The sequence below is a fragment of the Aptenodytes patagonicus genome, chromosome 5, assembly GCF_965638725.1.
Source record: "Aptenodytes patagonicus chromosome 5, bAptPat1.pri.cur, whole genome shotgun sequence".
Taxonomy (NCBI): domain Eukaryota; kingdom Metazoa; phylum Chordata; class Aves; order Sphenisciformes; family Spheniscidae; genus Aptenodytes; species Aptenodytes patagonicus.
The window spans coordinates 29,835,715-29,851,344 of record NC_134953.1 but is presented as its reverse complement, the minus strand read 5'-3'; the positions used below and the strand labels follow the sequence as shown (position 1 = coordinate 29,851,344).

General features: G+C 37.1%; 1 protein-coding gene across 1 annotated transcript in view; it reads right to left on the bottom strand.

Annotated features, from left to right (window-relative positions):
• Positions 1 to 15,630, bottom strand: part of EDRF1 (erythroid differentiation regulatory factor 1) — a 30,705-nt gene that overhangs the window by 2,877 nt on the left and 12,198 nt on the right. The window contains exons 13-24 of the mRNA XM_076339213.1: positions 11,663 to 11,923; positions 10,093 to 10,164; positions 9,835 to 9,985; positions 7,369 to 7,557; positions 6,140 to 6,340; positions 5,533 to 5,751; positions 4,171 to 4,394; positions 3,610 to 3,768; positions 3,173 to 3,322; positions 2,345 to 2,498; positions 1,943 to 2,058; positions 1,001 to 1,164 (exon numbers count right to left, since the gene is read on the bottom strand). Of these exons, the coding sequence (XP_076195328.1) occupies positions 1,001 to 1,164; positions 1,943 to 2,058; positions 2,345 to 2,498; positions 3,173 to 3,322; positions 3,610 to 3,768; positions 4,171 to 4,394; positions 5,533 to 5,751; positions 6,140 to 6,340; positions 7,369 to 7,557; positions 9,835 to 9,985; positions 10,093 to 10,164; positions 11,663 to 11,923 (2,060 nt within the window). The remainder of the gene's footprint in view (positions 1 to 1,000; positions 1,165 to 1,942; positions 2,059 to 2,344; positions 2,499 to 3,172; positions 3,323 to 3,609; positions 3,769 to 4,170; positions 4,395 to 5,532; positions 5,752 to 6,139; positions 6,341 to 7,368; positions 7,558 to 9,834; positions 9,986 to 10,092; positions 10,165 to 11,662; positions 11,924 to 15,630) is intronic.

Genomic DNA, 15,630 nt, shown 5'->3' with positions numbered 1-15,630 from the left:
AAGGTATTTTCTGGATCCCAAAAGCAACACCACACACATTCAAATCTAACCAACAGAAGCAATAGCGGTGTAAGGAATTACACTGCCACACCTAATCCAAACAACACTTCAAGGTCAACACAAAAAGGAGAAACCACATTTGTTCTGAATCCCAGCAGCAAGACAGAAGATTATTTCTTCATTGCACTCCATTAGGCATCATAATATTCTCTAATGCCAGTGAGTATCTTCCCCATATACATCCCTCTCTATGATGTGCCTACATTTATTCTCAAGTATTTTGCTTGCTAAACTGTGCTATGATATATTTTATCATCAAGATATAGCAAAAGATCAGCAGTACACAGTAGTTTCTCCCCCACTAACTTTCAAGTGCTCCATCACAGATGAAGACCAATGTCAGTTAAGATAAAGGACACCATATACATGTACCTCATTTCCTGAACAAACAGTTTGATTAAAAAAAAAAAAAAAAAAGCAAAAAACAAAACCGATGAGAAGTATGCAAGCAAAATTATGGCAGTACAAGTTAAACTGCTTTGTGTGTGAATTTACACCTATTAAGGGCATAAGATTTATATCCTCTAAAGGATAAGTTAGATATCACAGAGCATGATAAAGCATCAGTGATTCATAACTGTACCATACATTTCAGATGATGATTACGAACTATTATTTTCCTATTTGAATACAGCCATTCAAGTCTGACTTTTTTGTTCTTGCTCAGACCTGGACTGCTATCAGGAAAGAGGAGAGAAAAAAGCTGCCTAGACACACTCAGTGAAGATGTTTCTTGGTCATTCCCTCAATTACACACAAAAACACAGAAAACGTGCAAAATTTAGACGATGAAGGCATATCTTGGCTCCTTTTCCACACAGAAGAGTCATCTCCATAAAAGAATAAATATCACACTTTCTTGCATGCTTAAGAGTACATAGTTTGTACGGATTTATGGATGAGAATCACATCTACACACGCATATCAAGGTTCAACTTACCCAATTTTTTTTTTGGTTGAAGTTAACAATTTAATGGATTGGAAGAGAAGGAATGACATTCTAGACTCAAAAATACTAAGCAGTTTCAATACTTCTTCTTTGTTAAGGCCAGTAGAGGAATCATTAGGTGACACATTCTCAGCACTACTTTTATCCTTGCTTATCTACAAGAAGAGAAAAAACAAAAACCATTTTGCTCAACTCCACCATTTAAACGCACTTCAATTAAGTCAGACAACCACACTTGCAGGTTAGCGTACTCTTTACAGGAGTGCTACCAACATCACAATTGTTATGACACCCTGTTTATGAGGCTTCAGTAATTAGCTCATATCCACACCGTACACAAGTTATGCCGACTGCCGATGTTGTACATATATATAAATATAGTAATTTTTAGTTATAAAAAAAATCAGGAAAATATGGACTTGACTACTCAAATCTGTTGCTCAAATTGTCAGCAAGGGATGAACACGTATCAGCATATACTGCAAGTCATTATTTATTTAGGCATCAAGAACCTACTAACACTAGCTACAGATAACCTTCCACATTTTAATATTTCAATATTAAATATACTATATAGAGAGAATTCTCATTTATATTGCACATACATTCTTAAGTTCTTCAAGAAGACTTTTAGGGAATAATACAGAGTTCCGCAGAACCCCATTCACTCAGTCAGTCAGTCAGTCTACATCCATATACAAACATGTTTTAATCCATCTCCGATGAATAGTTTGTTCTAGAGTAAATTTTTTATCCACTTCCACTTAAAGGCTAGAAGTGAACTGCAACAGGTTCAAACCCTGTCCACACTATTTAAGCAATTAGCTCTACTGAAAAGTAACCAAGCAATATCTTAGTTGCCAAATGACCAGTTTTATGTGAATGCAAAAGATACAATGGAGCAGATAAATGAAAGTCAAGTGGTCTGATTACCTGTTCACTTTCTGCCACAAGCTCTTTCCTGATGAGCTGGAACGCACCCTTGGTTTTTGCCATTATATCTAGGGCCCCAAACAAAGTCTTTAATTTCCCAGCAGTGCTGTTCTGACCTAAAAAAAAAAAAAAAAAAAAGTAAAAATCGAGGACTCGAATATCTTATGTTACAGATTGCACTTTTTCTTCCATCCAAAGATTTCAAAAGTTCTCACAAGAAAACCGTGTACTGTCCTAGTCAACTGGAAACCAGTAAGATAAAAATGTCTCTTCCCTCTTGAAGAAGATTCTATTCTGCAAAGCAGATAACTTTGTGTACGAGAGCAGGAGTAATCTAAAAACAAAATTAAATAGGTAAAGGTAGTTTGGAAAGCTGTTGTAGTAAGACAGAGCTAGACTTACTCGCCATCTGGAATTCTGCAAATGCCACTCTTTCCAGCTGCACACGAAGGAACTCACAGGGTGCATCCTTCAAGAGTTGGAAGAGTCGTACTGCTTTACTATAATGAAGATCAGCAAGTACACGGTGTTGTTTCCTCAAATGTTCATCACCAACCTGCACTCAAAGTAGGGTACATAGTAAATCCCAGACAATTTGTACGTTCATGAGGTAATCATTAGAAAAAAAAAATGCTTATGGACTACACGAACTACCAACAATCATTCCCCAGCTCATTTCATAATGGTTCATCTAAACGTCTACACATTTCTAGACTACATCACCAGCCTGCCATCTTTGAAGCTATTGTAATTTCATAGCTAATGCTAACAAATTCACATCAAGTGGAACTAAGTTAATCATAAAGAATAATAATTTGAAAAAAAAAAAGTCAGAAAGCAACATGCAAGTCTACACTAAGGCTTTAATAAATCATATGCTAATGTTCCAACAGAAGGCTGCCTGCTTAAGTATCAGAAGAGTGGCTTGGAAGCAAAACCAAACCAAAGAAAATATTTATCATCAATGGCTTCTGTTATGAAAGCATGGAATTACTTAGAATAGACAGAACAATAAAGCTCAATACACTCTATAAAGGACAGACTGCTCTTGAAAGTAACATCGTATTTCACAATGATTTGCAAGTAAACCACCTCACATTTCTTTCGTTAAATCATTTAAATAAATGATCTACCCAACTACAGGTAGAAGGATAAATATCAATCTCCACACACATTAGACATGTTAAGTACGGAACCTATACAGAAAAACAAAACAGTTTGTACTAATACCTGGTTTCTCAGGCAACTGTGGTACATTGAAGCAAGCCTGTGGTGGATGGTTGCAGCCCGATATTGGCAGAGAGGCTGTCGTGCAGACACTGTATCAACATCACAATATTTCAAGGACTTCATCATGGCTTCACTAACTTCCTTCTCTATCTACAAGATAAAACAAAAAGATGTAGTGTGATTGCTTTGAAACGAGAACACCACTATGTGCAAGTGTAAGGATTAAATCTCTATTTGTAGCACTATCTTTTCATTAAGCAAAACCTTAAAAATGTGAATGACTAAACATTTTACAGTTTGCAAGAACTACTTCACAAGAGTTCTTCAATCTAATAAAGGTTTACAAGTTATTTCAACATCAGTTTTGCTCACTGATTAGTTTTTCAGGAAGACAACAGCTTATTTTACCAGATGTTGTCACAAATGCTCTTCATTACCTGCTCCTGAGCCTTTCGAGACAGTGGAGCATAATCCTGCTGTAGAGTTGCCATAGTGAAATACGTAGTAGACAGCTCCCAGTTCACAGAATCCCAAACAGCTGGATGCACATCTCTCTTACCTAGTGATCTTAATGCCTTCAGATAGTAGTCAATAGCCTACAGATTATAAAATAATACACGTACATGGTTACTGCTTTACTCATTCTCAAGGAAGCATTCCAAAATAATCTCTGAGCCTTCTTCAGTATTTTTTCTAACACCCATTTTGGTCATAACTTTAATCCTGACCATGCATTTCTATCTCCCTTGTGTGTGGTATTGCAGTCTGTTAAACATCAAGATCTGAATGTCACAGCACTTCATATTTCAGAGCAATGGAATCAAACCTCAACAACAATACTGAAGCCTGTACAGCGAGGATTAGGATAATGTGAAAGCAGGAGAGCTATCCCAAGTTATTACATCAAGACTTACAGATACTTACAAATATATTTACAAATATTCTACGGTAAAAGGCATATTAGGTTACGGGCCATTCTAAAAACAGTATGATGTTACCTTATTATAATAAAGGGCCTCTTCTGGGGAAAACTCTCTTTTGAAGTCACCTTCAGTTGCACAGTGCGCTTGAGCACAAATTCGCATCAGTCTTCCTGTGTTGCACAGCAGAAGAGCAGCATTGGTTGCATCATCAATTGACTCAAAATTCTGAATTCCTTCTTCAAAGCAAGAGAAGCTTTTCTTCCAGAGTTGCTGCTCTGTCGTCGATACATTTTTACTCACTAGGGTTAAGACACAAGGCTTACGATCTCATTCAAATTCTTGAAAGATACTGAACAAACATTTCCATTATGTTCTTTTTCTCATAAAAGACCTTTTAGAATTTAAGGGTGGTAAATGATTCTGAAGACCCAATTCATGGAAAATACTCTTAAGAAAATCTCAAACATGAAAATCTTAATACCTAAAGTGCATTATTACACATACTACACTTTCAAAAGAATTGTGATAACATAACACAAAAAACAGGGGAAATTAACAGGATAGAACACAGATTTTTTTTTTTTTCTCACCGTTATATTCAGGGTATTGCAGTTAATTCCATAAACTTACAATATGAAACAAGTAAAAAGTGACTTTTACAGACAAGTGAAATTCAGTATTTGAGCTTTGACTTCAGCTAAACAGCAGTTCTGCAAAAACACAGGGATTATGAAAAATTACAAAATTAAAAGTCTAACCCCAAATCCTTCATATATTAATTGGACAGAGGTCACAGAAAACAGCTGGTATTTGGGAGACTGGAGCTGTTAACACTGAACCACCAGCATCTAATTTGTTCTGGTTTATATAACTCTTACCTGTAGACAAGACTTTATTGGTTTTGCTTTCAAAAACAAAAACCCACCAAACACCTTACCCTACAAGGAAGCTTAGGCAACCTCCATTTCCTCAAAAAAAACCCCACCAAAAATAAACCAGAAGCAAAGCTTCCAAGGATTTACTTACCAAAAAATTCACAGACTGACTTAAGCTTATGCTTGTTCACACCAGGCTATACCAAACACATCAAGAATGCAACAAGCCCTCCCTTTTATAACAGAGTTGGTTTAACGTTTCTACCATGTTTTTTGAGGGCATTCTACACACTTTAAAAGAATTTCTCCAAAGCTATAGATTCCATTATTCAGTTTAGGCTCAATTAAGTACAGTGTACAAGCCACAGTAATCTATTGTAGACAAATATTTACAATGGACATTAAAGTTACATAACATCAATTACAGAAAAGTATTTACTATCAAGTTCTTTAAATGTCTTCTTTATAATCAGAAATACTCAAGATTTCTCGCAGTTAGTGAAAATGATCATTGTGGTAACTCTGTGAAATAGTAAGAAGTGGGAAAAAAAAAAATACTTGCCAACTCTCTCAGTCTGCACTGCAGCAGCCTGGTTCATGTAAAACACTCCAATCTCGTTCCTGATATTACCCATCCTCTTCAGTACCTGTATACGCTGCTCTGGATTTTGGTTTTTTAAATTACTGAAAAGTAAAATTTCATAAGCTGCTTCATAACATTTACAGCTGACGGAAAGTTGGCATTCCAAGTCTGTAGACAAGTCAGTAGCCCAGGCAAACACTAGAAAACAAAATGCAAAGCCTGCATGTCAAACAGTATTTCCAAACAAACTTAAATCTGCAATGGTCATCATTTTGGGCATTCTCCTCTAGACTAAGTGTAAGACCCATGTCAGAATGATCCCACAATTTCTACAGATAAGCACGGTTTACCCATTACTTAAACAATTACTGCCTTTATTTATTTGACAGCTTCAGGCATGTCATACAGTATCTTGACAACCTCCTTACATATGACAGGCACGATAACCTTTCTCTAAAGAAAACAGAACTGAAGCGTAATAAACCCTCCTCCAGAAATGACACTAGTGCATGGTTTTGAGGAAGCACAATGAAATTACTTATGTCTGTCATATAACTGAATTATGGCAGTTATAGCAGTATCATACCTTGGCACCTGGATTCTCTGTGAAGACTGTGTAATATTTCCTGATCTTCTTTTGTCTGGTAATTATATTCTTCAAGATATGCTGCTCTGTTGTTTGCATTTTGAGCAAGCATTAATTGGATATCTCCACAAAGGGTTAAACACTGACAAAGAAATACTAATACTTCAGGAAGCATGCTAGCACAGAGACAACAGTAGGTATCTATTAGAAGAAGGGAAAAGAAAAGAATTAAGGTTTGACACAGACTGACAATATAATTGGTTTTAATGTTACCTGTCACACTTATTCTCTGTATGCAGACAACACATGTTCTTCTAAGAAGAACTAACCTATTTTAAAGTCATAGTTGCTCCACACAGCTAACAGTTTCAAAAGAGCAACTATGTTGTTCAAGATGAGCACTGAATCTGATAATCACAAATGCTAATCTTAGATTTGGCTAAAGGAATACTGACTTTCTACAGATTAACTCCAGTGAGATATAGCCTGAAAAATTAATTTCTAAAAAGGTACAGTTTAAACTTGATTCTCACGTCTTTAAAAGACTGAAAATTGAAGAATGCTTTGAGTTATTGATAAGTATATTGATGCTTTATGTTAAGATCAAGTGTTCTTGCTTTATAAGCCCCCCCGCGCCCCAAGCCCTACAAATATGGAAGCAAAATAGCAGTACTACAGTATTAAGCTAATGGCATTTTCTGATTAGCTATTCTTGTTATTGTACTAATATTCTAAACAGCCTGATTTTACTTCCTTTATTTTCCTCAGGAATACTTGAAGATGTATTTCATTTTAGAGGAGTATCCAATTCAGCTGATGAACAACTGTTATTTCTGAGAGTCAGGAATATTTTTAAATGAAATGGGAACCACCAGGCATTTCCAGGGAAAAAACATCTGCTTGCAGTGATAGCACTTAGACCACAGAATACTATCTTGGTCTTGGCACCAGGACCGACTCTCCCAACTTCAAGTGCTCTGAAGCTCCAAATCTGCACTCTTAAGTTTCCTAATCCATCAAAATGGGAGCACCTTTCTACCAAAGACAAGAGTTATTCTTACTACAGACTTCCCTCCCAAATAGTGAGCTAGACAGTTTAACTAAACACATGGTTGTCAGACTTGTCACTGCACGCCACTAGGATAAATCATGCACAAGAGAAGTATTTGATATCGTGAAAGGTATATACAGGCAATGGTACAGATGACAAGTACATTCCAGCAACTTACCATGGCACTGTAAAGCCAGCTTGATGTATCGTAATGCTCTACCATATTTCTGTAGAATCATAGCAGCATCAGATAGGACATAATAAGCCTTTGATGATTTCAGAATGAGCTGGAGTTTCATTTTATATTGCCACGATCCGGGAATCATTCCTGACTGACTGGAATGCTTACCTTTCTGAAATGAGCCCACTGTAACACGAACAGAACCTCATCAGTAAATCTCATCTCCGTAACATATGCCAGAGGTTGGACTAACTTCATCAGTATACATACAGAATGTAAATTGCCTTATTACAGCTCTGCACAAGTAGAGTTATGCCAACTTGTCTGCCACTACATTTTTCATCTGCAAAATGGACCCAATACTTGGAACTTTTCCACGTACTCCACCTGATAGTGGGATGCTTGAATACAGTGAGCACAGTGACAATGCAGCTAACCTCTCATACTTTAAACAGCTTTTGAAATATGGGTGCAGTGGCCAAGACTATTCCATTAGGTAGCAGTAGAAAAGAACGGGAAAGCCACAAGCATAATTTGTCATGTTCTCCACCAAATCCTTAGGATATATGCTCTGTTTCTGTATGAACAGTCTCAAAGTGAGAAAGCCTCCATTTTTGGGTTTAGCCTCCAGCACAGAAGGAACTGGATAAACCTGGTCCTTCCCGCAAGGAAAACCGATGTCTTTCTCATACTAGTTTCAAGACATCCTCAGCATAAGATTATGAAGGTTCCTTCTTCGATGTTGCAGTGGTTATGGAACTAGAACGAACAGGCCACTGACTTTAGGCATACCAAAGGACAGAATTTTGTCCTGACAATATTTGCACACAGAAATGAGTCTCTTGCTTACAGGTGGACCTACAAGGCCTGACTTGCAAGCCCACTATCTTTAGTAAGTTCTAGAAGAACTACATGTTTATGTTAGGACAAAGACAATTCTAATACAATAACACCTCATGCACTTAAAGACACAGAATGCACACATACTGTATCTATGTACTATTCAGAAGTAGTTCTCTTTAAGAATTAAAAGTACTTATCCTTTCTATACGTATGTAAACATAAACATGTAGCAGAGAAACTACATAATTTTCATCACAGAAAACAAACCAACCCACATACTGGAGAAGTAAAAGTTTCTCCCTTACGTTTGAACTATTTTTTCTCTAGGTTGAATTCAATCCTTATGACCTAAACAAGTAGCACCGTTGCTACTCCAGGGAAGAACTCCAGCACAGCTCCAGAAATCAATTAAAATATTTTTTTTCTGATCTGTGCAATATTTATCTCCCCCAACCCCCAGGAAACACTTGTTTCTAAACAGAAAAAGTTAACATGCTGACATTTTCCTTGCCAGCTGGCAAGCAGCTGCAATGTGTCGTCAGCTCCAAATTGTGAAGGCAGAAGACAAGAGCCTGGATGCAGGAGAGCTGAAATAAGCCCATTGTTCTTGCTGAGCTGACCCAGGTAAAATTTCTCAGTAGATCTTAGTAACAATTAGTCTCACAGTCCATATTAACAGTACTGTGCAGAATTTATGCAAGCTCAACACAATGTAACCTTCTGATGGAGGTTTTAAATTCTGTGGTCCCATATCTGATAAAAGGTAAGAAAGTATGCATACATCTCCAGGTCATTGACATTTAAGAGACAACCATACAATTGAAAGAGAAACGTGAGAACACTTAAATGAATAACTCAAAACTGAACTTGCTTATTATTTAGAGATTTTCAAAGGGGGAAAGGAGGAAAAAGGAAAGAATAAAGAATTGTAAAAATATGCAAGGCTTTAATTTCTTTCTGCGTTACGCTTATAGGGCTTCTCGCCCTGCAGAGAACTCTACTACATTCAGAAGAAGAGTCTTTCCTACACCCTTTTATGGCACTCCAGAGAAAAATAAAATACACAGACTATAGTCTGAAACTTCTGGAGTTTGAGTATTTAAGCAAACAAAACATCTTGTATTTGCTGCTTCCTTTCACAATTGTAGAGGTACAAGAAAAAAACCCAAAATCCTAGTTAACATTTTATATGCAATTCAGCAGCAAGGATAATGTAGGATAAAAACCTGCCAGAAGTAAGAAGTTCTTCCAGAAAACTTCCAAGTCACAAAAAAAGAATGAAGACTGTTTTAAAAACAATCCATACAACTTACGGTGCTCCACATACCAAACCCCAAAATGCTGAGCCCTTATGGAAGTTATCTGCAAGCCACATCTAAATAGGGTCCAGTAAAATTGTGTGTTTACTAATAAAAGATGTTTTGATATGCAAAATACCCCAAACGAGCTATTCTTTTTATATTTAAAAAGGCACAGACTGTTCTCCAATTTTCGGTATACTACTTTTGCTTATGCAATAGTGTAATTAGTGACGTATAAGTACACCGTTTTGACAAAATAAAGTAGCAGCAGTTTGTGTTGGCACTGGAAAGGTCTTATTTGCACAACAATACAGCTTACTTTTATCTAGAAATAACGCCATCTGTTTTTCCAGACACTCGGGACCACCACTGGTGGATTCATCTTCATATTTCAACGGGATTGGTGTGCTGGGGTCAGCTGCAGGAAGGTCACCCTCTTTTTTAACACTGCTGTCAACAGACTTCAAGCCCTGCAAGAAGAAGTAATTCACCTTGAAAGCAATATTTAGCAAATACAGAATACATCAAGAATTGGGTACTAGGTGAAACATCATTAGAAAGTTGATGGTGAACTTACCTCCAGGACATAGTTGAGCACTAGCCTGCAGCGCTCCTCAGTGCCATGGCAGACAGGAAATGCACAACTCGGCTTCATTGAGGGGGGCAGCAGGGAAGGAATAAGAAGAGAATAAACTTTCAGCATACGAAATGTCAAAATTACTGGCTAGAAGACGCAAATGAGAGATAGCATTAAGGAAACCTGTTAATGGAACATCTGAACTCTATACTATAAAGTGTCACAGCATATTGTTCCTTTATCTCAGTGAGCGATTCGTATATCTGGTCATCTCCACTTTGGTCTCTCCTGGTAATCCCAAAGACAATGCAAAAAGGAGAAGAGATGAGATGACTCTATTCCATAACAGTAATTACAAAAGCATCCACAGATGGTCTGCAGTGCAGACCTGGGAAGATAAGCAGATTCAATTCTATACAGAAATCATTTCCTCAGCCTATACATCAAAGTTGCACTTTCATTACCTTTGAACAACTCAATGCCTTGTTTTTGTTTTTGTTTTTTTTGCGGAGGGGGTGGTGGGGTGGGGTGTATTTTTGTTTTCTTCTGGGGTAGAGTAGAAGGGGGAGAAGAAAGGGGAAATGAGTGCTTCTGCACCTGTACAAGTTGTTGTATTTTCAGCTGATGGACCTTGAAGTGTTAGAAATTAAGATAGCAATAAGAGTTACAAATTTTTTTAGGAAATCTTGTTCTTTGCTACTCAGCACAGACATTAGAAAAAAGGTTTAGCTTTTGACCAATGACAGTCATTTCATAATCATATCCATATATAGGTAAGACAAGCAAAACATCAGAAGATAAGTAAAATGCTGTGAACAGTTTCTTCACTGATCGTCCCAGTTTCTCACATTCCTCTATTTTGTTTCAATAATAATGCACAGAAAGTGCAATGAAGGTAGCAGTATTACACTTCTGTTGATTTGTTTATGAAGAACATGTATGTCAATGAAGTTTCAGGAATACTGTGGTTATGTACCCAGCTGTCCCCTTAGACACAACATATACACATGTGCAGAGTAAAGCTTCATCTCTTTTTTAAAATCAACTATAACCAAAATTTCAAGGAAATCAAATTGCCGCATTCTGACCAGTTACCTTGGAGAGACAAATCAAAGAGGGAAATCAAAGACTAACTCTGTGGACATGCAGTAGCTGATGCTCCCAGAAAAAAAAAAAAAAGTTAATATTGCTCCAGAAAAAAAATACTAAGATAACCTAGGTATCCACGGAAACTTGTAGTCATCTACAGCTCTTACACATGGCCACAATTGGCAATATTTTCTCTGCTGCCGTGACAGGAATAATTTTTCTGTAGCCAGCTATGCAGAATCATGCCATAAAGGACACGGGCAAGATGGTAGGGGGAAAATCTACATTAAACCTGCTATACTGTAGAATTCAAAGACCTCAAATTTTATGAGCAGCTCATGAAAAGTTTCTTTTCCTACTGCCTCATGCTTCAGTTAACCTGAAGACAAACCTAACAGGTAACTGAATTTCAATAACAAACTGTGCTACATGAACTGAATCTTTCAAGAAAACCCTTAAAAAATTCCACAATTTCACTTACACGTATTCGATGAACAGACTTATATTTTTCAGGTACTGATAGCTCTCCAACAGATTTGATTACAGCCACTGCTTTATTGTCATCTGGTGGATCAGAGCTGTTACTGTAAGAACCATTTTCATCACTGTCTGGCATTTCTTCCTCTTCCTCGCTATAACTTTCATCAGAATTTCCATTTATAGGGAAGTCTGTACTGTCTTCTTTTTTAGGTTCATCCAACTGAAAAAGCTCTGACAACATGTAGTTTGCTGAAGCAATAATCTTTTTAAACAAGAGAAAAAAATTAGTGATTTATTTTCAAGTTAAATTTTTCTTTTGAGAGGCAACATCAATATAATTTGTCTTAGAATAAGGAGTAAACAGTACATGCAAGTAGGTATTTGATAAGCTGTAAATACAACCTGTACACACACACACACACACTGTATGACCATATGTTTGAGCACTGAATTTTTAGCTATATTTAAGAAACAAATCACTGCAGACAGTATGTTGTCAACTACCCATATATGGGCATGCAGCCCCTGCAATCAAGCTTGCCCACACTTGGTTTCACCCCCCACCTTAGAAGGTCTTCATCTTCTGTTTTGCAAGTGAGGGTGTAAAGGTAAAATTGGGAATACAGGCCACCTTGGCCCAAGACAGCTTTGTTATTTTCCTTTAAAAGAAAAATAAATAAATAAGGGCAGCTCTTGATCACCCTATTTACTTCTTTTGAGCAGCACCCTAAAAACTCCTTGTTTATTCACATCTTTTGAGTTTTACAGATTCTCTCAAACTGCAGCTATGCTGCCTTCCAGAGAAGCTTTTACCTTCTCCACTTCTCAGGCAAGAAAGGTAAAAATCTGCCATAAGAAAAAAACCAGCAGCTATCTTCTTAGTTGATGGTAAGGAGATATTTACCCTTTCTCTTCTCTGGACTGCTGTCATATGGAGAAAAATGAGGAAGTAATGAAAGCTATGTTCTGGTAGGGCTAGGCATTCAGGGGTCTGCATTTCATTCCTTCCTGCTTCTTCAGTTTATTCCTCTATATACTTTAATACTACACACTGCCAGAGTTTCAAAATACATTGATGAATGAAGAGATATTAGATACAAGCATTTAAAAGCTATCCTGTAGCAGCAGCAACATCCACAGTACTAAAAATTTAGAACATCAATTTCAACTTCTCAAAAACAAAAAACCACCAAAACTGACAACCCAACACATAAGAGATTCAAATTGAAACTCAAGAGGTCAAACAAGACACCAGGGCACAAACAGCATATACTTGCAGAGGTAATTGTAGCTTGCTTTTTATAGTGAGAAAGGAAATAAAATTATACAATGTCAGGAGAAATACAACACACACTGGTGATAGCCTAAAACAAGCGGCATTCCTCCCTGCTTCAGTTTGGTTTCATACAGAAATAAAAAGCCTTGAGGCAAGATGGACCAAAGTTCAACCTCATTTCTTGCCTAACTGTACTACGCAGTCCTGTGCATGTTGCTCTGTAACCTCCCCTCCTTCCACTCAAAAGGAAAAGAACACAAACAGCTGGAAGGCAACCTGGTCCAGCATCAGACTGCACCCCAGAACACTTCAACACTCGCATCAAAGACTAAGCAAGATGAGAAATATGTATACGCACTATAGGCACAAATACATACACTTTTTTCCTCTAACTTTAGGAGCAGAAGTGCTTAGAGAAAAGATTATTTTGGAACCATAAACACACCTAACAATTAAGCCAGTAAGAACAATACAATAATCCTTACAATAAATGTTAAGCCCTTTTCTTTCTATCTCAAGTTTACTTGAGGATTGTACTCTTGCTCAGACAGCTCTCACACTCCTATCATGAGGAATTTTGACACTAAGAGATAAGTGTGCTAAGAAATTTGGATCACATCCAGTTTAAAAAAAAACAAAAATAAAACAAAACCAAAACACAGAACATGCATACATGCCTTAAAGTGACCTGCTTTTGGGCACCTGATCCCCAAATTAGAATTTTATATTAAGTGCTTAGGCCCCACCTTAAATTACTGACTCTTGTCCAGGATTATGCAAACACTAAGTAATAGCTTTCAGGCTTGAACTTTCGGATCTAGGCACCTTAAGAAGGATCTGACTGCCAAAAGACTTGCATTATTGCTTCATGCACACACAGAGTGATTATGACAGGACATAAGTTCTGGAACACATTTTATGGTGAAATCTCTTGCTTTCAAGATGCCTTTTTTCCCCAATGCCAAGTGAGTGTCAAGTGAAGGACTTGCAATTAACTCCCCTGAAATTCACCTTGGGGATATCAACTCCTGCATTTTACTTCCTGAACATTCTAAATATAAAAAAGTGTCAAGAATAATTTCTAAAACACAGCAATAGGGTAGCTGGGGAGTAGGGGGAATAAAAAAAGAAAATCAGTCACATAAAAAAAATTGTGCCCACACTCCTTTCTTCCACTTCCCAACATCCTCTCTACTTCTGACTGTTCAAAAAAGATACTACATTTAATGCCACTGAAGCCCTCTATTTAGGACAGCATGGTTACTTACAGTTCCTGGTTCTGGTAATAAAAGGCACATTCTAGCTCCTGGTTCTGCTGGAGTCTAGTGAGACTGGACCAGAATACAGTCCAGCAATTTTGTACGAAGCGGAATTGAGATACAAGTTCTCCACAGCAGCAATGCTGTATCATGTAAGCTATGTTAAAAAACTTCACATCAGAACAGCAACCTTTTGGCATTAGACATTTGTCTGAACTGCCAACCAAACAACATTTTACACTTCTTGTGTATTGCTGGAGGGCTTTTTGCAGAGGTGTTAAAAAAAAAAAATTCCCAGAAAATCAGTTATTCTACCAGGCTGTTTTCTGAACCAATATACAACTGCTGAGAAGGCAAAGGAGGCCACCACTGTGCAGGAGTATGAACTCAATTAACCAGCTCAAATAAGCACTCTCTCCTGCCCTACTAAAAAGTTGCTTATGGAGTTAAAAATCCCATCTAGGAAAGGGAAAAGGATTCAAGCCTGATCAAGTTTAAAAGAGAATAAAAACCAACTGGTAAAGAATGAGTATTACCTGTTCTAAAAGCTTGCAGATCACAAGAGGCAAACGAGAGAAGGATCTTACGCAAGCAAAAAAAATAATTTTCAAGAGCTTCTAGTGGGATTTTGAGAGCTTTCCAAAATTTTAGAAGGAATCTACAAAATACTTATTAATTTAGTTAATATATGCCATGTCTCCTCTTGTAATCCATTTTAAATACATTTCAGATTTTTCACATCACATTTTTGGGATCAATTTTCAGTTGAAACGAGCTTAAATCTAGACCACTTACATGTAAATTAAGTTATACTTTGGATTAGATTTCAGTTTCAGTACAGATATTTCTTTTTGAAATTTATGATGTGTTGCCTATAAATACTAAAAATGTTAAGTTACCATGTTAAGGTACCATAGCCTGCATAAAGCAGCTCCTGCCCAATCAACTTCCAAGCCTCCTGCAGTATCCCACTTTACTTTTTTGGTTAAACGCACTGATACTCCCTTTGTAAAGGGAGTACCATTCTGAACCTACAGATTTCTCAATTTAAGACAAGGAAGAGACTGTGAATAGACTCGGTCAAAATCCCAATGAGAAAGCAGCACACTCCATTATCTTCTGCAACTAAAAAGGAAGCTAGCACATCTGGCAGCAGTAATACTTAAGTTTAAGACATACACACCTTCTTTACCTCCCTAAACTTTAATAAACTGCTTGTCTTTCAGAGCAATTAGATTCCTGTTTTCCTTAGAAGAGAATCAGAATCAAGTATGTGGAATAAAGAAGGTCAATACAGCTTCATCTCCTTTTCATTACTTTTCTTACTGCTTCTGAAAGTGCAGAGCATCTCACGGTACTGATGGCTGATACAATAGTCTAATGAAGAGATCAAGAGTTTGAGGTTCTTTTTCTGAGCCTCCCACAGAATAGTTG